This window comes from Carlito syrichta, unplaced genomic scaffold (assembly GCF_000164805.1).
Source record: "Carlito syrichta isolate Samal-C Ts95f unplaced genomic scaffold, Tarsius_syrichta-2.0.1 Scaffold303067, whole genome shotgun sequence".
In the NCBI taxonomy this organism is placed as follows: Eukaryota; Metazoa; Chordata; class Mammalia; order Primates; family Tarsiidae; genus Carlito; species Carlito syrichta.
In genome coordinates, this window is record NW_007247163.1 from 110236 (window position 1) to 131329 (window position 21094).

The 21094-nt window shown below is 52.8% G+C and overlaps 3 protein-coding genes across 8 annotated transcripts in view; 2 read left to right on the forward strand and 1 right to left on the reverse strand.

The window, feature by feature from the left end:
* The window catches only part of SAMD4B (sterile alpha motif domain containing 4B), a 34214-nt gene extending 21455 nt beyond the window's left edge, over positions 1-12759 (forward strand). The window contains exons 4-13 of the mRNA XM_008057584.2: positions 994-1233; positions 2091-2200; positions 2362-2448; positions 3494-3833; positions 5908-5993; positions 6516-6634; positions 7194-7395; positions 7582-7705; positions 11059-11142; positions 11349-12759. Coding sequence (XP_008055775.1) covers positions 994-1233; positions 2091-2200; positions 2362-2448; positions 3494-3833; positions 5908-5993; positions 6516-6634; positions 7194-7395; positions 7582-7705; positions 11059-11142; positions 11349-11377 — 1421 coding nt within the window. The 3' untranslated portion in view covers positions 11378-12759. The remainder of the gene's footprint in view (positions 1-993; positions 1234-2090; positions 2201-2361; positions 2449-3493; positions 3834-5907; positions 5994-6515; positions 6635-7193; positions 7396-7581; positions 7706-11058; positions 11143-11348) is intronic.
* Positions 12760-13467: 708 nt separating this feature from the next.
* On the reverse strand, positions 13468-19241 carry PAF1 (PAF1 homolog, Paf1/RNA polymerase II complex component). 6 transcript variants are annotated; one of them, XM_008057583.1, is made up of 14 exons: positions 18866-19241; positions 17697-17726; positions 17506-17598; positions 17083-17204; positions 16923-16989; positions 16726-16827; positions 16537-16642; positions 16386-16454; positions 16197-16300; positions 15985-16101; positions 15758-15886; positions 14507-14612; positions 14305-14395; positions 13673-14230 (listed from the first exon to the last, which is right to left on the reverse strand). In XM_008057583.1, the coding sequence occupies exons 1-14, from the start codon at positions 18910-18912 to the stop codon at positions 13812-13814; spliced, it is 1602 nt and encodes a 533-aa protein (XP_008055774.1). In that variant the 5' UTR covers positions 18913-19241; the 3' UTR covers positions 13673-13811. The 6 variants fall into 6 exon arrangements, with proteins under 6 accessions (XP_021567772.1, XP_021567771.1, XP_021567770.1 ...); XM_021712097.1 differs by lacking the exon at positions 17697-17726 and having other exon boundaries at positions 13468-14046; XM_021712096.1 differs by having other exon boundaries at positions 13472-14395.
* A 114-nt stretch (positions 19242-19355) lies between these two features.
* Positions 19356-21094, forward strand: part of MED29 (mediator complex subunit 29) — a 5468-nt gene continuing 3729 nt past the window's right edge. The window contains exons 1-3 of the mRNA XM_008057586.2: positions 19356-19677; positions 20183-20241; positions 20455-20539. Coding sequence (XP_008055777.1) covers positions 19462-19677; positions 20183-20241; positions 20455-20539 — 360 coding nt within the window. The 5' untranslated portion in view covers positions 19356-19461. The remainder of the gene's footprint in view (positions 19678-20182; positions 20242-20454; positions 20540-21094) is intronic.

Genomic DNA, 21094 nt, shown 5'->3' on the forward strand with positions numbered 1-21094 from the left:
AAAAAAAAAAAAAAACATGAGGTAGTGAGGCCCAGTGATAGGGATACTGAGAAAACATTTCATGTACTTCATTTACAAGTGCTAATGAGACAGCTCGTACAGTGAACCAGGCGCACTAATTGCTGAGGATATAATAATGCTTAAGACAGAACAGGTCTCTGTTGTTACAGATCTTTTGTTCTGGCAGGGGGCACAGTTAATAAACCAATAAACTAATAACTTGATACCGTAATTTCAGGTTGTAATGAGGGCTGGAAGAAAGATAAGACAGTAATGGGATAGAGTAGTGGGATTGGGAGTGGAGGGGGGAATGACTTCAGACAGTTTAAGGTAAGCCTAAGAACAGGTGCCACTTGAGGCTTCAGGGAGCCAACTGCTAAAATCAGAAAGATAAGAAGAAAGAACAAGTGCAGAAGTCCTGAGGCTGGACCAAACTTGAGTGTTTCAGGAACAAATGGAGGTTTGGGAGAAGGCAAAGGCTAGAGAGGCATGAACCAAGTCGTGAGTTGCAGAAGATGAGAGGTCAGAGGAAACAGGGGCCAGGTCCTATGTAGCCTTTAAGGTGTGTGGAAGAGCTTAAATTTTGTTCTCAGCATGAAAGAAATTCACAGGGATTTAAGCAGGAGACCAGGTTGGCCAGAATCGCATTTTTAGAAGTGTCAGCGTGACTGCTGTGAAGGGAATGGACTGTAGGAGACAAGAGTGAAGGCAAGAGGCCAGTGAGGAAGCTGTGGCAGTAATTCTCACCCAGGATGCTGGGGACTTGGACCAGAGTGCTGGCAGCGGAAGTAGAGAGGTTTAGCTTGCGGATGGGTTGGGTGTTTGGGGTGAGGGAACGAGCAGTATCTGGCAGGCAGTTCCACTCAGACCTCAGGGTCCTTTCCTCTTGGAAGATTATTAGGTTGAACTGCCATCATGGTGCTGACTGGGATGCATGGTCTCCAGTGGTCAGATTCCTAAGCCTGACCTTTTGCTTCTCTCCCACTCTGGCAGGTCTCCCCTGCCAAATCCACCCTAGCCCGCTGAAGCGCTCCATGTCACTCATCCCTACGAGCCCCCAGGCCCCTGGTGAGTGGCCGAGTCCAGAAGAACTCGGGGCCCGGGCTGCTTTCACCACGCCCGACCACGCACCCCTCTCGCCCCAGAGCAGCGTGGCCTCCTCTGGCAGTGAGCAGACGGAGGAGCAGGGCTCCAGCCGGAACACTTTCCAGGAGGACGGCAGTGGCATGAAAGGTACAACCAGGAGGGCAGCACCAGGACCTTTCTCTAGAGTCTTCTGCAGAGCTTAGAGGACAAAAGGGAACTTGTAGCTGCCACCTGCCTACCTCTTGGAGGAGGGAACAGGTCTGAGGGGAGTAGCTAGGGCTCACGACTGAGCAGAAAGACCCCATCTCCTCCCTCACAGGCCCTGGTGTGTTGCGAGAGGAACCCCTGTCCTCATATAACCCCAGTCTGACAAAGAAGCCAGATCACAGGAAACTGATGGAACAGAGGTTCCTGAGAGACTTTTTGGATAAATCAGTGAGGTCATCCTAGTACATTTCCAACCGAGCAACTCAGACAGGACGTCTGACCAGGGCCAGGCACGGTGGCTCATACCTGTAAACCCAGCACTTTGGGATGTCAAGGTGAGAGGATTGCCTGAGCCCACAGGTTCAAGACCAGCCTGGGCAATTTGGCGAAACCTCATCTCTACAATAAATCAAAAAATTAGCCGGGTGTGGTGGCACATGCCTGTAATTCCAGCTACTTGGAAGGCTGAAGCTGAAGGATCGCCCAAACCCAGCAGGTCGAGGCTGCGGTGGCTGTGAGCATGCCACTGCACTCCAGCCTGGACGACAAGAGTGAGACTCCAACTTTTAAAAAAAAAAAAGTCCTTCCCGGGAAAGGCTACCTGAAAGGGTCCTGCTAGGCAGATAAAGAAGTAGCTTGTGGACCCTTGAGTTCCTCCCCTACCCTCCCGATTTTCTGCAATTTTAAAAGCCTACCTGTGGTTTATGCTTGGTCCCTCCCCACAACCCTCCCCTTGCCCTGATCTCCAGGACCAAACTCCTAATGACCTTCCTTTTACCCTCCCTCCTTTTCCAAAGATGTGCCCTCGTGGCTCAAGAGCCTCCGCTTGCACAAGTATGCAGCCCTTTTCTCGCAGATGAGCTATGAGGAGATGATGACCCTGACTGAGCAGCACCTGGAGTCTCAGGTGATGCCAAGTGGGGACTGTCAGGGAGGTGTTGGGGGCAGCTCCATTTTGGCATTCCCCTTGCATCCCAAGCCTCCTATTTCTTTGATCTCTATTTGGGCACCCCCGAGTACCTCAACCTCTCATTTCCAGCTTCCTATCCCCTTCTGCCCTTATCACAGAATGTCACCAAAGGTGCCCGCCACAAGATAGCCCTGAGCATCCAGAAACTGCGTGAGAGGCAGAGCGTCCTCAAGTCCCTAGAGAAGGTGAGGACCTGGTATCCACCTTTCCAAGACCAAGCAGCCACCCATTGGTACTCTACTCCTCAGGTCTGACCTTCCATAGCCCCATCCCTGGAGAGCACCTTCCGTAGCCCCATCCCCAGGGAGCACGTACAAGCTGGCGGTCAAAGGGCTTACTTTCTGGTGGCTAAGAGCCTTCCCTCTCTGTCCTGGTTTGTGATTCCAGAATCTCTCTGTCTTTTGACTCTGCGCCTTCTCTCCCCTTTTGCTTTTCCATTTCTTTTTTCTATTCTTTTTTTTTTTTTTTGAGTTGGAGTCTCACTCTGTCGCCCAGCCTGGAGTGCAGTGGCATGCTCACGGCCACTGCAACCTCGACATGCTGGGCTCAGGTGATCCTTCCACCTCAACCTTCCAAGTAGCTGGAACCACGGATGTGCACCACCACACCTGGCTAATTTTTTTTCTTTATTTATTGTAGAGATGAGTTCTCGCCAAGTTGCCCAGGCTGGTTTCAAACCCCTGGACTCAGGCAATCCTTCTACCTCTGCCTCGCCAAGTGCTGGGATTACAGGCATGAGCCACTGTACCCAGCCCTTTTCCATTTTTTACTGATCTTTCAGGTGGAGCAGAGTGTCTGTCTGTGTGCATGATCTCTCTTTTCATTTGTTTCCCATCTACTCACTCTCCTTCCAGATCTGCCTTTATTTGCATTTCTGTTTCCCCTTCCTTGCCGCTGGCCTTCCATTTTTAATTCTCCCCCCTTGATGTGTTGGTCTAAAACTCTGGTTTCATCTTTAGTGGGTCCCTGAGACCCCTACATTAGATTTCCTTTTCCTGAGTTCCATGGGACTTCATCTTGAAAGGAAAGAGGAAACGTGTATGTGCAAATGTGTATCTCTGTGAGTGGACTTGTGGTGCACTTACCTGTCTTCTCTGTGTGCTGGAACTCAAGTCTTCCCCAGTCTCCTCTAAGCCCTATCTGACCCCTCCCAACCCAGCCCTGTGTAGATCTTCTCTGTACCTGGCTGTGAGGGTTGCATGTGACTCGGGCCTCTGTCACCCCCCCCAGGATGTGCTGGAAGGTGGGAACCTGCGGAACGCTCTGCAGGAACTGCAGCAGATCATCATCACCCCCATCAAAGCCTACAGCGTCCTCCAGGCCACTGTGGCCGCCACTGCTGCCGCTCCTACTGCCAAGGATGGGGGACGTGGGGAGCCACCGCTGCCAGGTGCTGAGCCTTCCCTAGCCCACCCCGGCACAGACAAGGGCACTGAGGCCAAGGACCCTCCAGCTGCAGAGAGCTATCCCCCTCCACCAGCTCCAGCTTCCAGTGATGGCAGCGAGCCTGCTCCGGCTCCCGTCGCCGACGGAGACATCCCCAGCCAGTTTACACGGGTGATGGGCAAAGGTGAGACTGGCCAGGGCCTAATAGGAAATCCAGAAAGCCAAGTGAACCAAGGTATCAGGGATCAAATCCAAGTTAGATGATTGGGAGCAGTACTTTTTAAAGCCCCCTGGAGACTGGAGCATTGTAAACTGCGGGCGTCCTGCTCCAGCAAGGTCCAGAGATTCCTGGAGGTGAGACGGAGTAGGCGACTAGGGGAGAAAGAAAGGGACTGGGCTACTGTTCAGTATTGAGCAGAAGCCATTTATTGCAAAATACAATGACTTTTATCCCTAAATTTTGCAAAGTTACCATCACAAAAGACAAAAGGTAGCATGTGCCTTTTACATGAACAGGTTTGGGTGCACAAAGGACACCCTCCACTTTCAAAGGACAACCCCCACTCGCAAGCAAATGTTTCTTCATACATGAGGAAGAACAACCACAAATTGTCTTTTTGTTTCTTATGCTTGAGTAATGTTCCCCAAACCAGTTTCTTATGTGCCCTTAATTGTATTACAACTACATCATCTTGAAATAACATCATTCAATGTCTAAACCCGAAACCACCATAATGAATTATTAACTTCTACTATTCTGTGCTAATTCAAACTAGTTTCTATTAAAACAATTGCTGCTATGGTTACACTCTCCTAACACCAACTGGCCTAATTCAAACTTTACTGACTCCCCCTAAATCAAACTAAACTAACCACATTTCTATAATAAAATGGTTACCTAAATTTTTTTCAATCTATATAAATGATTCCCTAAAACCTATATCTATAAATTTCTAAAATCACATCAAGAGAACCTGTGACCTGCACTAAGGCTCCTCAGTGTGACTCAAAGTTGAACGTAAATTGTTAAAAAGCAAAAACCTAAACCGTGGAAAATGGGAACAATAAACTCCCAAGTTTAGCTGTGTTCATTCCGGTTTCAGAGTCCTCTGTTAGAGCCAGCAGGAGCCTTTTCTGGTTGCAGTGCCAAGTTAAAAAAGAGGGAGGGAATGGGCTCAACAGCTCCCGAACACATCCTAGTGGTCTCAGGGTCAATGGCCCTTTCTGATCCCTAATGCTCAGTGGGCCTCCATGGCCTCCCAACAGTAAAGAATAGCTAGCTGGGCTCAGTGGCTCAGCCTGTAATCCCACACTTTGGGAGGCTGAGGTGAATGGATTGCCTGAGCCCACAGGTTCGAGACCCACCTGGGCAACTAGGCAAGACCTCATCTCTATGATAAATCAAAAATTAGCCGGGCATGGTAGCGTGCGCCTGTAGTTCCAGCTACTTGGAAGGCTGAGGTGGAAGGATCGCTGGAGCCCAGTAGGTCGAGTCTGCAGTGGCCGAGAGCGTGCCACTGCACTCCAGTCTGGGTGACAGAGTGAGACTCTAACTCAAAAAAAAAAAAAAAAAGCTGAGACTGAAGGTGACAAGGCTCCCTACCCTCAGGTTTGCTGGGGCTCATGGTGGATGACAGCTCTTACCTTCAAAGCATCATCAGCCCTAGCAGAAGATGGGCTAGTGTGTTGTTGGAAACAGATACCTATATCAGCAAGATTGTTGCATGAGTTAAGATGGAAAAAGTATTAGCTGGATGTGGTAGCTTAAGCCTGTAATCCCAGCACTTTGAGAGGCTGAGGCAGGAGGATTGCCTGAGTCCAGGGTTTCAAGACCAGTTTGGGCAACTTGGGTAAGACCTTATCTCTACAGTAAATCAAAGAATTAGCGGGACATGGTGGCATGTGCCTGTAGTTCCAACTGCTTGGAGGGCTGAGGCGGAAGGATCACCTAAGCGCAGCAGGTTGAGGCTGCAGTGGCCGTGAGTGTGCCACTGCACTCCAGCATGGGCAACAGAGTGAGACTCTAACTCAAAAAAAAAAAAAGGTATTATTGACTTCATATCTACCTTGGCTAGGCACTATGGTGGATATCGTACATATCCTCATGATAACCTAGGTACTGTGCCTAGCACATAGTCGGTACTCATCCAGCCTGAATGTCCTGTTCCTTCTGCACCAGCCAGCTGGTGCCAGGGAAGCTGAAGTATGGCAGAAGGAATGCAAGGGGCTAACCTCCTGTCCTTTCCCATGTTCCCTAGTGTGCACCCAGCTGCTGGTGTCCCGGCCAGATGAGGAGAACATCACCAGTTACCTCCAGCTCATCGAAAAGTGCCTGACTCATGAGGTGAGGCCCTCTCTAAGGCTCCTGAGAAGGGAAAGGCTACCCCATCACTCCCAGGACCAGTATTCCTTACGTGGCCCTGTCAAACATCACAGCACCTACCCACGCCCCACTTTTCAGGCTCATATATCCCCAGTGTTTGGTTCAAAGGCTTTTTCTCAGAGTCTTTGTACATATCCATCTCAGGAACAGTACTCCACCCTCCTACTGCCCTTCAGCTGTCAGTTCAAACATTTGTATCTCAGGGACGCCTTTACAAGCCCCTTGTACTTGTTTGGGTTTCTTGTGGCTCCTGTTCTTCTCCCTCATAAGTAGGGATAACTTATCACAGTGATTATTGCATGTGTATCTCCCCAACACCCCAACTGTAAGCTCCTTAATCATAGTCCCCTCTACATCCCAGCATTGCCTGGCAAAGAGCAGATGAGTGATACATATTTGAAGGAATGAATGGAAGGCTGAAAGGGAGGTCTGAAAGAAGCACTACCCTCCCTGCTTTAGCACCACCACCTCTCCCAATTCTAGGCTTTCACGGAGACTCAGAAGAAACGACTGCTGTCCTGGAAACAGCAAGTGCTGAAGCTCCTCCGGACATTCCCGCGCAAAGCCGCCCTAGAGATGCAGAACTACCGGCAGCAGAAGGGGTAAGGTGGGCAGCCAGGGTGCAGGGACCTTCCCTTTCTAGACCTTGTCAGTTCTCAGATCAGTGCTTAGAGGGGTATTCTGGGCTGGGAATCCAGTTGTACTCCGTCACTGGATGATGGTCACCTTGTGAAGACTTTCACAGAAGAAAATCAGGGTATTGTTACCACTAGGATAGGATGCTGAACTGGCAAAAAGCAGCACATGTCCTGAGAGCCGGCCCCTTGTCTGTACCTTCTGCTCTTCATCTGTATGTGGAGGGTTCAGATGACCCTTCTGACAGGACACAGATAGCAGAAGTCTCTCCCTGGAGAATTGAAGTTTGGAGAACTGCTTTGAGTTCACAGTGAGGAAACCTTTGTATACTCGCAGTCTCCTTTATGGGGCTACCTTTTAGGCAGGAGACAGAGTGTGTGATGCAGTGACCTGGTCAGGGAATCCTTGGTCAGAGCAAGTTCATGTTCTGTCACACTCCTGGGAGTGGTGGGGGGAGGTGAGGAAGCGAAGGGCAGGTGGACACCATCCACCTAAGTTAACACCCTGCCTTCTACTCTCTCACAGCTGGGCATTCGGCTCCAACTCGCTCCCCATAGCTGGCTCTGTGGGGATGGGAGTGGCCCGGCGTACCCAGCGACAGTTCCCAATGCCTCCCCGGGCCCTCCCACCTGGCAGGATGGGCCTTCTGAGCCCCTCGGGCATTGGGGGCGGCGTCTCCCCTCGACATGCCCTCACCAGCCCCAGTCTTGGGGGCCAGGGCCGACAGGTGAGCTGGCTGGAAGTAGAGGCCCTGATGCTCTTGGGGCTGGGGTGGCAGTGCCTGGGATGTGTGTGTCTGTATCCCTGCATCTGGGCCCCACTTGGGATGTGCAGGGGATGAGCTCCAGCACTCCTGGGTCTGGGCCTCTTCCTCACTCACCTCCCACTTTCTCTCTTCCCATGCCCTGTGCAGAACCTGTGGTTTGCCAACCCCGGAGGCAGCAACAGCATGCCCAGCCAGAGCCGCAGCTCTGTACAGCGTACCCACTCGCTCCCGGTCCACTCGTCACCTCAGGCCATTCTCATGTTCCCTCCAGGTGAGGGGCCTCATCCTTGGGACTCAGCCTTGCCAGCACCCTCAGCTGGCCGTCTCTCTTCTCTCCTGGGTCTCATAACCACTGTCCCTTCTTGACTGCCTGGGCACTTTCCCCATGCTTCCCACCATTCTACATCCATCTCCTTGTCACAGGAGGGTTTTCTCCTCTTCTGTTCAGTTTTATCTCTTGGGTCCTGCCTCACCTCGCCCCCTGAATCTTCTTCTCTCACCTCTGATCCTCACCCTATCTCATGTGTTTTCCTCCCTGTGTCACAATCTTAGTGTTCATCTTGGTCTCTATCACCATCTCTTTATAAGATCATTAAATTCTCAGTTTGCAAGTGACTGAGGAGATGGGGTAGTCAAAGTGTGAGATTTCTGTGCAGGGGAGCCTGCCCATCAGCCCACCGCATTCTTTCAGAGGCCAGGTGACCACACAGGACCCAGTGGACTTCACCCATTAGAAGAACTTTCTACACAAAGGAATTTTTGAGGTTGGACAGCTGTTTGACCTCTACTCACAGGTTACCCTGGAGGGGGAGGATCAGAAGTGGGGCCAGGGGAGAATAGAGAGGTGCCAGCTGCAGGTCCCTGCCTTGCTCGGCAAGAGGTGGGATGCCTCCTCCCTGTGCTGGGCACTGGAGCTGCAGAAACAGATGAGGCTAACCTGGATGGGCTGCCTCTGGGAGAGCCTAGGTTTGCAGGTGAACCTAAGCTCTTAGTGTTATAAACTGCCAAATCAGTAGGCAGTCTTAATTTATGACATCATGTGGAGTGCCATCTGTTGAAGCCCAGGGAGCCCATCCATCGTGTTCATCTGGCACAGGGCTTTGCACACAGTAAACATCTCTAAATGATGTTAAATGAGCACATGGATGAACTGTAGGAGTCGGGGGGAAAACCATTCTTGGGGGTTTGCTGTGTGCCAGGCTCTGTCCAACAGCTTTCCCACACTGTCTTATTGAATCCTCCTTCCAAACTCCTTGTATTCAGGCATAAATATTAATCTCATTTTGCCAATCTGAAACAGAGGGATCTTGCCTAACTTCAAAACGAATTTTTGTTTTTATTTTTAATATTAGAGACAAAGTCTCATTCTGGCACCCAGACTGGAGTGCAGTGGTTCACTGCCGCCTCAAACTCAAGCAGTCCTCTGCCTCCTCCTTCCAAATAGCTGAGACTATAGGCGCACCACCACATCTGGTTAATTTTTTATTTTTTATTGTTTGGTGTTTTTGTTTGTTTGTTTGTTTGGTTTTGAGTTGGAGCCTCACTCTGTTGCCCATACTGGAGTGCAGTGGCCACTCCCGGCCACCGTAGCCTCGACCTGATAGGCTCTGGTGATCCTTCCACCTCAGCCTTCCAAGTAGCCGGAATTACAGGCATGCGCTACCACGCCCGGCTGATTTTTTGATTTATTGTAGAGATGAGGTCTCGCCTGCCCAGGCGGGTCTCGAACCCGCGAGCTCAGGCAATCCACTCACCTCAGCCTCCCAAAGGCGCGGGATTACAGGCTGAGCCACCAAGCCCGGCTGTTTTGGTTTTTTTTGAGTTGGAGTCTCTCACTCTGTCACCCAGGCTGACCTGCTGGGCTCAGGTGATCCTTCCATCTCAGTCTTCCAAGTAGCTGGAATTATAGCACGTGCTATCACACCCGGCTAATTTTTTGATTTATTGTAGAGATGAGGTCTCACCAAGTTGCCCAGGCTGTTCTCGAACCCATAGGCTCAGGCAGCCCTCCCAAAGTGCCGGGATTATAGGCATGAGCCACTGTGCCCAGCCTTTTATTTTTATAAAGCTATGGTCTTGCTCTGTTGTCTCGAACTCCTGAGCTCAGGTGATTCTCCTGCCTCAGTCTCCCAGAGTGCTGGGATTACAGACCCAAGGCCCAAGAAAATTGCACTGCACCCAAAGAAAATTCTTTTTGTTTGAGTCAGAGTCTGTCACCCAAGCTGGAGTGCAGTGGCCCGCACATGGCCACCGCAGCCTCGACCTGCTGGGCTCAGGTGGTCCTTCCCCCTCAGCCTTCCAAGTAGCTGGAACTACAGGCATGCACCACCATGCCTGGATAATTTTCTGATTTATTGTAGAGATGAGGTCTCACCAAGTTGCCCAGGCTGGTCTCGAACCTGTAGACTCAGGCAGTCCTCTCGTCTTCGCTTCCCAAAGTACTGGGATTACAGGTGTTAGCCACTGCACCTGGCCTAAAGAACACTTGTTTTTAAGAAGAGACAATTAGCCAGGAATGGTGGCTCACGCCTGTAATCCTAGCACTTTGGGAGGGTGAGGGGAGCAGATTGCCTGAGCCCAGGAGTTCAAGGCCAACCTGGGCAATGTAGAGAGACCTCAACTCTACCCAAAAAAAAAAAAAAATCAGCAGGGTGTGGTGGTACACGTAGGTAGTTCCAGCTACTCTGGAGGCTGAAGCAGAAGGATCATCTGAGCCTAGGAAATTGAGCTGCAGTGAGCTGTGATCATGCTATGTACTCCAGCCTGGGTGACAGTGAGACCTCGACAAAAAAAAAAAAAAAAAAGGCGGTCTGATACATGAGCTTATGGTTCACCTGGAGAGGTAATGAAAGGTGAGGCTGGCGATGGGAGCTGGGTCTTCTCAATTCAGGTAAACAGCTCAAATTTTCTCCTGATGGCAATGAGGGCCAAGAAAGGGCTTTAAAGCAGTGTGGGGTGGGGTCAGGTCTGCCCAGGGAGGTGTGGGCTGTTTCCCAGATGCCAGAATAGGAGGCCCTTTTTGAGACGCAGTTTGAGGACAAGTCCCATGGCTGCTGTCCTACTTTGCCCCACCTGCCCACCTTGCTCCTGTGGGCTGGATTAATCCTGCCCACAGGAGCAAGTCCAAGTAGGGATGCGAAAGGTTTTAATTTAGCTTTTGCACCAAGTACAGAGCAGGTCATCAGTCAGGGAGCACAGGGCTGCCTGATGTCCAGGGCAATTGTCCAGACTGTGCCCAAGGCAACGTGGAGTCCGTGGCCAGAATAGTCACAGCCTGTGTGTGGCCTCCAGGAAGTTCTCTCTGATTCACATCACTTCCTCTGTCTGCAAGTTGGGCTTTTTCTGCATTGCCAAACCTCTGCCCTCATCATCAACTCCTTTGCCTCCTTTGTGACACCAGGCCTCTCTCTGTCCATCTCTGCCCTGTCAAACCTTCCATCTGTGTGTGCATGTCTCGCGTGTCCTTTTCCCTGATTTGCCTTCTCCTCCCTTTCCCCTGGAAGTCTCAGCATCCCTCCCCTTCCTTCTTTTGCTTCCCCATGCCAGTCCTTTGTCTCCTCAGCACTACTCTTCACCCTGGTCCTGTCAGTTCTCACCACTTACATTCTCCTGTCTCCCACCCAGATTGTCCGGTCCCTGGACCTGACCTGGAGATCAATCCCACTCTGGAGTCTCTGTGTCTGAGCATGACAGAACACGCCTTGGGTGGTGAGCATTTCCTCTTTCCCTGACCCAGCTCCCACCTACCCAGCGTCTCCACCTCTGAACTGAGCAACTCAGAGACATCCTGAGGGTCCCTAGGGGAGGCCAGACTCCAGGGAGGGCCTGACTGGGATGACAGGCTACCTGAGTGCCTTTTCTTGGGCCTCCCGCCAGCTCCTGATCTTCCTCCCTTCCTCCCTTTCTTACCACAGATGGGACAGACAAAACCTCCACCATCTGACAGGACCCACAGCCCAGCGCACCCATAGGCTCCCCGGGCGGCGGGCGGGGGCCAACCCCCAACGGGCTTCTCTGCGACAGCGAGAGGGTGGGCTGGCTCAGCTATACATTCTAATATTTTTCTACTCTCTCACCATTTTAACTTTTGTTTAACATTGGCACATGCCTTGCTCACTCCCAGGCCCGTCGAGGGACCTCTGCTGAGGCCGGGGGAGTTGGGGGCAGCCAGGATAAAGGGGGCAGGGACTGGCCAGACTGCCTGCCCCTCTCCTTCCCTTGCTCCTTCCCCACCTGGCCCCATCCTGCCCCGGCCTCCTCCAGACCACTGACCACCTGCCCCTTCTCCCCGCGGGAGCAAACTCCCCAGAGACAACTGACCACTACGTTGTGGAGCCTGCTCATACACGGTTGACACTTGGGGTGAAATGAGCAGGGTAGAGACCCTGCTCTCCAGAATGTTATTTGAGAGGAGCAGGGAGAAGGGGAGTGAAGAGAGGAGGCGCTCTCCCTGCTCCACCTTCTTCCCCTTCCCCAGCATTCCCCAGGACAGGAGCCACCTTCCTCCCCCTCACCTCCCTTTGCTCTGTTTACCAGAGATTCTCTACAATTAATTTCTTAGGCCTATTTAAGATACATATTTATATAGTTCTTAACGGTTTTTCTCTCTGATCATTCCCTCTCATTTTTAGAACCCCCAGGCTTCTCTCTGAGCCAAGACAGTGGCAGGGGAGCCTGGACTTTATGCGGGGAGAGGGCAGAGCCCCCTCCTCCAGACCCTGGAGCCCTTCCCCGTTTTCCTCCAGCCCTGGCTCCCCAGATGCAGAGGTGGAAGGTGGGCAGCCAGGGCAGCCGGTGAGGTCAGGAAGTCTGTTGCCTTAACATCCCCTTCCCCCACCAACACACACCCTTCTCCGCTCCCAGGTCTGGTTGTCCAAAGACTTGGGGGTAAGGAATAAGGGAAAGGGGATTGTTTGGTTTTGGTTTTTTTCCCCACCCCACCTTTTCTTTCAACCTTTCCGCAACCCCCCATTATGTCATGACCTCACTTTAGTGGAACACTATATCATAACCCAGAGATTTGTCCCAGTCCCAGAGTGAGACAGACCCTCTGATCCCTATTCCTAATGAGGGGTTGTGTTGGGGCCCCGGTGGAGAGGGAATTTGGGGGTTCATACTGTGGGGATGCCAGGGTCCCCCGTCCCAACCTCCTCCTCCCTCTGAACCCTCCCACCTCACTGGGACATTCTCAAGCTTTTCACACCGAAAAGGAAAAAAAAATGTTATTTTTAGATACATTTTATGAATAACTTTTGTTATGAATATGGCTGGTAACCATTGTGTATGTTATTAAAGATACAAAATGTTGGGAAAAAACAAAAAACCAAAAAAAAAATTTTAAAACCACCACCCTCCCTGCACTATCTCCCCGTTCCCTAGACCTTCTTGCCCCTGTCCTCCTGGCCTGTGGCCCTCCCTCTGCTCTGAGCCCAGGGAGGGGGAAGCCAGGGGGCAGGGTGGCCCCGGGGACCTGCCTCTGGGTCCCCACCTCCTCTCCCAGTGCCGGGCTGGGTGGGGTGTCAGGTTTATTTATGTACCTCTTGCACACTCATCAACCTATGCAAGTCCCCCACCCCGGCCCCTCCATGTTTCTGTGCCTTTGCTCATTCCCCTCAAGCTCCCAGGGCTTCTCCAGTCCCCCTCCCACTAGCTGCGGGAAGTGGGATGGACAGGCCACCTCGTTTGGAATCAGCAGGGTGTCCCTCTTCTGGGACCCTCACCTCTCCCCAGCCAGTCCTGTCTTGTTCACTCCCCATCAGGGTGAGCTGACTCTGCCTGGCACTGGGAGGTGGTGAGGGACACCTCACATACAAAGGGAGGCAAGAGCTGCCCCCTCCCGCCCACCTGACAGCAGAGTGTGCAGGACGCAGGCGGCCCCACTCTGATGGGCAGGACCCTGACCCCTCCCACTCCAGCACCCTCCCCAGGCCCTCCTCCATGATTTCGCCTTTCCACCCACTTCTGTCCCCAGCCCCACTGGCAGAATCAGCTTTGAGTAACTGTATAGTTTTTCTCGCTGTTGGAGAAGACTTATTTGTTGGAGTTTCACTTGTTTAATGGTCTGGGCTTATTTTGGAAAAAAACAAAAACAAAAAAAGAATTCTGATCTTTGTCGTGATACATTTTGTGGGAAACCCAGTGGCCCTGCCTCTGTGGCCTTTGTTTCTATGCCTCAAGCTGAGGTCCTTGAGCACCTGGGGTGGGGGGCTGGGCTGAATGAGACCACAGGGGCAAGGAGGGGAAGTAAAGAGAAGTTGGCTTTATTAACAAGAAAGGTTTGGGGTGGGGGGCAAACACATGAAGGGCTCACAAAGACCACTAGAAAAGGGCCTTCCTGCTCATAATGGTGTCTGTGCCAGCCCCAAAAGCCCTGCGACTCAGTCACTGTCACTGTCAGCTTCACTCGAATCGGACGCTGCAGCTTCACTGCCATCCTCCTGGCCTGAATGCTCACTGCCACTGGGAAAGGGGCTGGCACTGCGGCTGCGACTGCGGCTGCGGCTCCGCTGGCCACCCGCGTCACTACCACTATCCGAATCATTGTCGCTGCCACCTTGGGCCTGTCCTCTGTCCTCATCATCAGAGTCAGCATCGTCCTCGGAATCCGCATCACTGCCGAAGATCTCCTCTTTGTCACGAGCAGCCCGGGCTTCATCCTCACTGCTCTCGTCCTCACCGCTGCCACTCTTGTCACTGGCCTCGTCCCTGTCACCCTCGTCATGTTCACTCTCACTGCCTGAGTGCTCATCCTCACTGCCCTCCTTCTCGCTGCTGCTGCCCTTTTCATGCTCCTCATCTGGAAAAGAGCAGAGAGGTGAGACCCAGTCTCCCCCTCCCAGGCCTCCCAGAGTCTGGCCTGTCCAGCTCTACCTGAGCCCCCAGCTTCTTTCTCTTCTGCTTCCATCTCCTCTTCCTCTTCCTCCTCCGGTTCGTGGTTTTCCAGCTGGGCCTTCCGTGCCTCCTGAAAGCAGCAGGATTGGAATGAGAGGAAGGAGTGTTCTGTTGGACCTCTGTCCCTCTCCTCACCCACCACAGTCCATCCCATGGTTCCCTGAGCCAGGGCTCTTGTTACCTGCGCTTCTAGCTCCTTCTCGTTCATGTCCCGGTGTTTGACCACAAGCAGGGCATTGGTGCCTGACTGAACCCCAGCCTTGGCCCGGCGCTTACTAAGGCGGACCCTGTAGCAGGCGAGTTTGGGGTGAAGGATGGAAGATGTCGTTAAAGACTGCTCTCCAGTGAGGGGTCTGGTCTGATTCTGTTATCCATCAGTACTTAGCCCAGAGTGCACCAGAATAAATACAGGCTGAATAAGGGAGACTAAAGGTGCTGAGAGCAAAGAAGGGGAAAGGTGAGCACTCCCACAGTGTATACAATCATTTGTCACTTAACAGGGGTATGCTCTTGAGAAACAGGTCATGCAAACACACACCTGGATGGGCTGGCCTACCACACACCTAGGCTCTATGCTATGGCCTGTTGCACCTGGGCTACACACCTGTGCAGTGTGCTACTGTACTGAATACTGTAGGCAATGGTGACACAGTGGTAAGCATTTCTGTATCTAAACACACAAAAGGTATAGTAAAAACATGGTATTACTATCTTGCGGAACCGCCATGAGCAGTCTTGTTGACTGAAATGTCATCCTGTGACACAGGACTATATATGTAAAATAGTTCCTAACACTGCCAAAAAACTGATGTCAAATCAGGATTTCTGAAAAAACAGGTATTTATGAGCTTTCCCCATAGCATAGCAACAGTGGGTTAAAAGTGAGTTACACCCCTCCAAAGTTGCCCTGAGGTCCAGGTCACTCAGACCCCACCAGCTGCTGCTGCCTTTTACATTTCCTGTTTGGCTTATGGGATCAGAATATGTGATCTCTAGACAGAAACTCAAGATAAGCTTTCCCAGTTCTTACACCAAGGGCCCCAGCACAGCAGTAAGCTTTCAGCTATCAGGAAAGCGTTTTGGGGTCACATTTTTTAACTTGGGTAACAAGCATTTCATTTAGGACATTCATTCTAATTTTATATTACTCCATATTTTGTTTATATTTTCACATCAAATCTCTTACTATCATTGGGAAATTTGGCTGTTTACCCTACATATAAGCCTTAAAAGTCTCCAGCACTAAGATTTTTTCTGGCCTCTTGTGTCGTAACCAAGTCCAGGCCATGTGCATGACCAAGCATCTGCTCCTCTTGCTTATGAATGCATGTGACAAATCCTTAAGTACAAATGGCCTCTAAGGTGGCTCTTGCATCCCCCAGGGTCTTGAGAAGCACAGCTCCAGCTATTCAGATAGGAGTGTGCCAAATACCTGGTTTCCAACTCGTTGTAGTAAACCCCATCACCCTCTCGGAAGATGAAGAAGTAATTTTCCTCATAGCCCTTGCTAGCTTTGTTTTTCACATTCCAGTTGTACTCTCGAGCAATCTTGTAGTCATACCTGATAATGAAAGCACAGGGTCAGCCCAACTTTTTCCCTATAAGGGAAAAAAGGGAACACACTTCTCGGACTCCAAAACCTAACCCCAGCCCACGCACACATCATCTGGTGCATAGTCCATCTCTTCCTCCTGGTCCCGCTTCCGTTTCTTCAGCGTCTCCTCTATAGGCAGGAAATAGGCCACAAACTGGTTCCCTTCCTCATCCATCATGCCCCTGGTTTGGGGAAAGGAGGGACAGTGAATTGTGAGGGCAAAGGGGCAACAGGAAGCAGGTCGAGGTGAGGTGAGGTGAGCAACAGGACCGCTTACCTAATCATGGCCTGAGACATCATCTCCAACGCAGCTGCACCACTGGTGTCCTTGGGAGCTGGGTCTGAGTCAAAGATTACCTGAGCACATGGGTTGATCCACATCTAGGGAGGTGGAGGGCATTGGGGTTAGACTACAACAGGCAGAGATGGGAGGCTATCCCTTTCTGCTTCCTACCCAGGGCCTGACCTTAAAGTCTGGGAAGACAGGCATGACCTCCACCGGTGTTACTCGGGGTTTGCTGTAATGCTGGGAGATCTGGTGGAACAAAAAACAGAGTGAAGAGGAGCTCTGGAGCCATACTTTTGTCTGCCTCTCCCCATCCCAGTCCCTCGATTACTGATTTCTGGGCATCTTCAAAAGTCTTCTCAATGGCTGTGATTTGGCTATCCCTGTCTTTGTATATTTCTTCCTCGGTAAACTGCTGCTTCACAGAAACTCCGATCCTAGGAGTGAAGAAAAAGACCTTTAGGGGCTGCTGGACATATCTGAAATCTCCCCCTTCCCTCCCTTCCTGTTTGTAACTTACTTGACCTCAGGCTTCTCATTGGAGATACCATAACGGTTGAACTCAGTAGAGATGTACTCTGTCTTACGCATCCACGGCACCACCTTCGCATGCTGCTGGGATCTGGGGAAGGACATCAGGCACCTCAGGACTCCACCGCCCTCCTGCTTGCAGAGGCTACGCCAGCAGTCCCCAGTGGCCATCTGACACTTCCTTACCTCTTGGAGCTGGTGGGGGCCTGAATCTCCTCTTCCAAAAGCTTCTCATCAGCTGGATCTAGGAGGACTAGAGGAAGCGAGGGGGCGGGAAGACCATGAGGGAGGCCCAGGCCTGGCCTTTGCTGACCAAGAGCACACCCTCCCTGTCTTCCCCACATACCATTGGGGTCGATGCGGTAGGTGTCAGGGTTGATGAGGTCGATGGTGACCCCCAGGTCTGGCTCAGTCAGGAGGTCATGCTTGTGCTGTTTCTCCAAGGAAGTGGCTTTGTACTGGACAAACCTGGGTGGGGAAACATACCATTGTGTTTTCCAGCTTCCCCTTCACCCCTCATAGCCCTGCTTCCCAGAGGCTAAGCCACTCTGGGGAGGAGCTCAGTCAGAATGGAGTGTCCCCAGGTTGGAGTCTGAAGGCTGATTCTGCAGTTAGAAGGGACCTGACCGCTGCTGGCTCCATTCATAGCAGATACTAAGTAACGGCAAGTGTGTGCTAGGCCCCGAAGAGACAGCACTCAACAAAACAAGCCTGCCTTCAAGGAGCTCACGTTTCTGGGTAGTTTCCCCATCACTGATCTCAGTCTTACCTGTTCTGGTCGAAGGGATAGGTGATGAATTTGGGGTCGAAAGGGATATCAGGAAGGCTGTTACAGTACTTGACTCGGCAGACCACTCCAGACCTGGGAACACAGTAGCTCAAAACCGGGCCCCTGCTGCCCCACCTCCACTCCCAGCCCCCACTGTCCCACCCCTCCTGGGAAGGCAGCCTGGGGCTCACCTCTCAGGCAGAGTCCGGTGGGAATTGGGCCTAGTGGGGAAGAAAGAAACATCAATAAAAGGGGAGAGGGCTGCCAGGCGCCGCAGCTCACACCTGTAATCCCAGCACTTTGGGAGTCCGCGGGTTCAAGACCAGCCTGGGCCACTTGGCGAGAGCTTATCTCTACAATAAATCAAAAAATTGGCCAGGCATGGTGGCGTGTGCCTGTAGTTCCAGCTACTTGGAAGGCTGAGGTGGAAGGATTGCCTGAGCCCAGCAGGTAGAGGTTGTGATAACCAGGAGCGTGTCACTGCCCTCCAGCTTGGGTGACAGAGTGAGACTTCAACTCAAAAAAAAGGGAGAGGACTTGAGGGACTGACAGGAGAGTGAAAAGGCTTCCCCAAGCTTTTAAAAGGTTTAAGGAAGGGGAACGAATACTGATCCTTTTTGGTAAGCATGCTCCAAGTGCTTTAACGGAGGGGGCGGACCATTCAATTCCTTTTGGAGGAAACACCCCAGATGCTTTAACGAAGGAGGACAAGTGCTGAATCCCTTCTGGAGGAAATGTCTCTCTTTTTTTTCCTTTTTCCTAGTCAGAGTCTCTGTCGCTCAGGCTGGAGTGCATCGGCACGCTCACAGCCACCACGGACTCGACCTGCTGGGCTCAGGCGACCCTTCTGCCTCAGGCTCCCGACGAGGTGGGACTACAGGCGCACGCCACCAGCCCAGCTAATTTTTAAAAATTTATTGTAGAGGTCTTGCCAAGTTGCCCGGGCTGGTATCGAACCCCTAGGCTCAGGCAATTCTCTCGCTTTCACCTTCCCAAGTGCTGGGATGACAGGTGTGAGCCACCGCGCCTGGCTGAGGAGACGTCTCCAAGCGCTTGAATATAGAACCACGTACTCAGTCGTTTTTGCAAGAGGGGTCTCCAAACCTTGACCGGCGGGGTCTATGCGCTCAAGCCCTTCTGGAGAGTCTCCAGGAGCTAAATTCCCAAACTCGACGCAGGGGAGAAGGGGCAACACCTGCGTCCCAGCAGGAGCCCGCCCCCTTCGCCAAAGGTGCGCGCTCCGTGACGTCACGGACAGGCCGGGGGGCTGGTGGCGCCGTGCAGAAGAAACCCTCGCCCGGTGCCCCGCCTGGCCGCACCTAGACAGGAAGGCGGTACAGCCAGGCGGCGTGACGCCTACCTGTGGCCGTCCTCCCGCTGGGCCTGAGTCTGGATGGTGGGCGCCATGGCGACGAGGCGACGGCAGCCCGGACGGGGTCCTCGCCGAGCCGCAGGGAGCCGCGGAGGGGCGTGCCGACCTCGGGGGGCGCCGGATCAGGGGCCGGGCTCCGGCGGGCGCCGCTCTCTGCGGGAAGGGCGGGGTGAAGTGGGCGGGCGGGAAGCGCCGCCGGCGAGACGCAGGTAAACACGCAGGCAGCACCAGGGACGGGCCCGAAGCGCCGGCTCCACCAACCGCCGCCAAGACGCCGAGGCCCCGACAGGCCGCCTCAGGCAGCGAGGCCTTCGGGGAAATGGAGTCCGGATCGGAACCACGCGCGGATTGGCGAGCGACTGGGCAAGGGGCGGAGCGCGGGAGAGGCGCTCCTACGACTGGTGGAAACACAACTCCGTCTGGACGTGGGATTTGAGAGAGTTGGCGGGTGGGGCACCTCCCTTCCTCCTATTGGCTGAATTGTCTGGGAGGCGGAGCTAACTAGCAACCGGGGCCTGGAGCCCGGGACGCGAAAAACGGGGAGACTTGCTTGTGACGCACTTCCGGCGCTGTAAGCGAGAAAGATGGCTGCGTCCCAGCAGCAGACTTCAGCGGCTTCCTCAGCTGCTGGCGTTTCGGGTCCTGGTTCGGCTGGCGGTCCGGGCACCCAGCAGCAGACGCAACCGCCAGCACAGCTGGTGGGTCCTGCCCAGAGCGGGCTCCTGCAGCAGCAGCAACAGGACTTCGATCCCGTGCAGCGCTATAAGATGCTCATCCCGCAGCTGAAGGAGAGTCTACAGGTGATGAGCCGCGAGCAAGCGGGTCGTGACAGTCTGGCTCCAGCGGGGCGGGCTAAGGGACTCGGACAGGTTGCTAGACAGGAAAGAGGAATGGACTTTTGCTCTTTGTTGCGAAGCCAAAGCGAAGCTCTTTGGATTGACAGCGTGAGGTGGAAATCAACACTGATATTGAGAATGGGATCGGCCAGAACTTGAGTGGAAGAAAGGGTATAGTTTAAAGGAGAAACCGGGCGCTGCTCGTGAAAACCAGAGGAAAGGACTGGCTTTTACGGAGATTCTGCCCGCGATTTTTAGGTGAAGGAGCCTAAGCGCTGTCCGGGAGGTTATTGGCGGGAACCCTAGGTAAGGGCGGGCCTCTGGGAAAGGAGCAGTGCTGATTGCTCGGAAGTAGAAACGAATATTGCTCTGGAGTGTCTGAAGGGAAGGTGAAGAAGAGGCCTGCCTGAGATATCCTCTTCTGTTTCTCCGTCTTCCGCGTCATTTGTTTTTTGTTTTTTTTAACTAGACTTTGATGAAGGTTGCAGCCCAGAACTTGATTCAGAACACTAACATCGATAACGGACAGTGAGTGCAGCCCCCTTTCCCAGAATATCCTATGACCACCTCAGTCTTCGAAATTCTTCTCCCTGCTCCCCACCCCACCCCTCCTACTTTCAAGCCCTGCCTCTGATTTCCTGGGCCTGCCCTGGTTTCCTGATGGACTCTTGGTTGGAGAGACACTGGTATCCCAGAGACTGAAAATCCATTCCTCATTCACCCTCTTCTCCCAATCTGTAGAAAGAGCAGCGATGGACCCATACAGCGCTTTGACAAGTGCCTGGAGGAATTCTACGCACTTTGTGACCAGCTGGAGCTCTGCCTGGTAAGGGGCCTCCTGAATGCTGGGTGACCACAGCCCTGCCTCAGTCGCTGAACAGTTATCAGGAACCCTCTTTCGGTCAATCAACTCACACTCCCTGGGCACCTCCTCTGGGCCATCCTGTGCTACCACTGATGCTGGGAACACAGTGTTGCCTTGATCCTGTCCCTCACCGAGCTTCCAGTTCAGTAGAGTGACAAGTATACCCCCCCAAACATTGACAGCCCCGTGGTCAGGGTTGTGATAGGGAGAAGCCCAGACCAGAATAGTCAGGGCTGTCGTGAGAGAGGCACAGGCAGAGGGGTCAGGGCCAGGACCAGGATAGGGAACGCTCAGGGGCCTGTGGAAGCTCAGGGTGGGGGTAGGAAGAGAGTGGCTCAGGGAACGCTACTGGTAGCATATTTGAGCAAGGCTGGAACAAGCAAGAGTTGAAAGAAAGGTTAAGAGTGGGAAAACAAAAAGCCGGGCTCGGTGGCTCAGCCTGTAATCCCGCGCCTCTGGGAGACTGAGGTGAGTGGATTGCCTGAGCCCACGGGTTCGAGGCCCGCCTGGGCAGCG

Bases quoted from the DNA above. Each gene is read 5' to 3' on its own strand.
- PAF1 (XM_021712095.1), bottom strand. From the start codon at position 18,912: ATGGCGCCCACCATCCAGACTCAGGCCCAGCGGGAGGACGGCCACAG. The intron at 16,828-16,922 runs GTAAGGAAGTGT...GTCCTTCCCCAG, and splicing joins GCCCCCACCAGCTCCAAGAG to ATCCCAGCAGCATGCGAAGG. The intron at 16,643-16,725 runs GTAAGTTACAAA...CTTCACTCCTAG, and splicing joins AATGAGAAGCCTGAGGTCAA to GATCGGAGTTTCTGTGAAGC.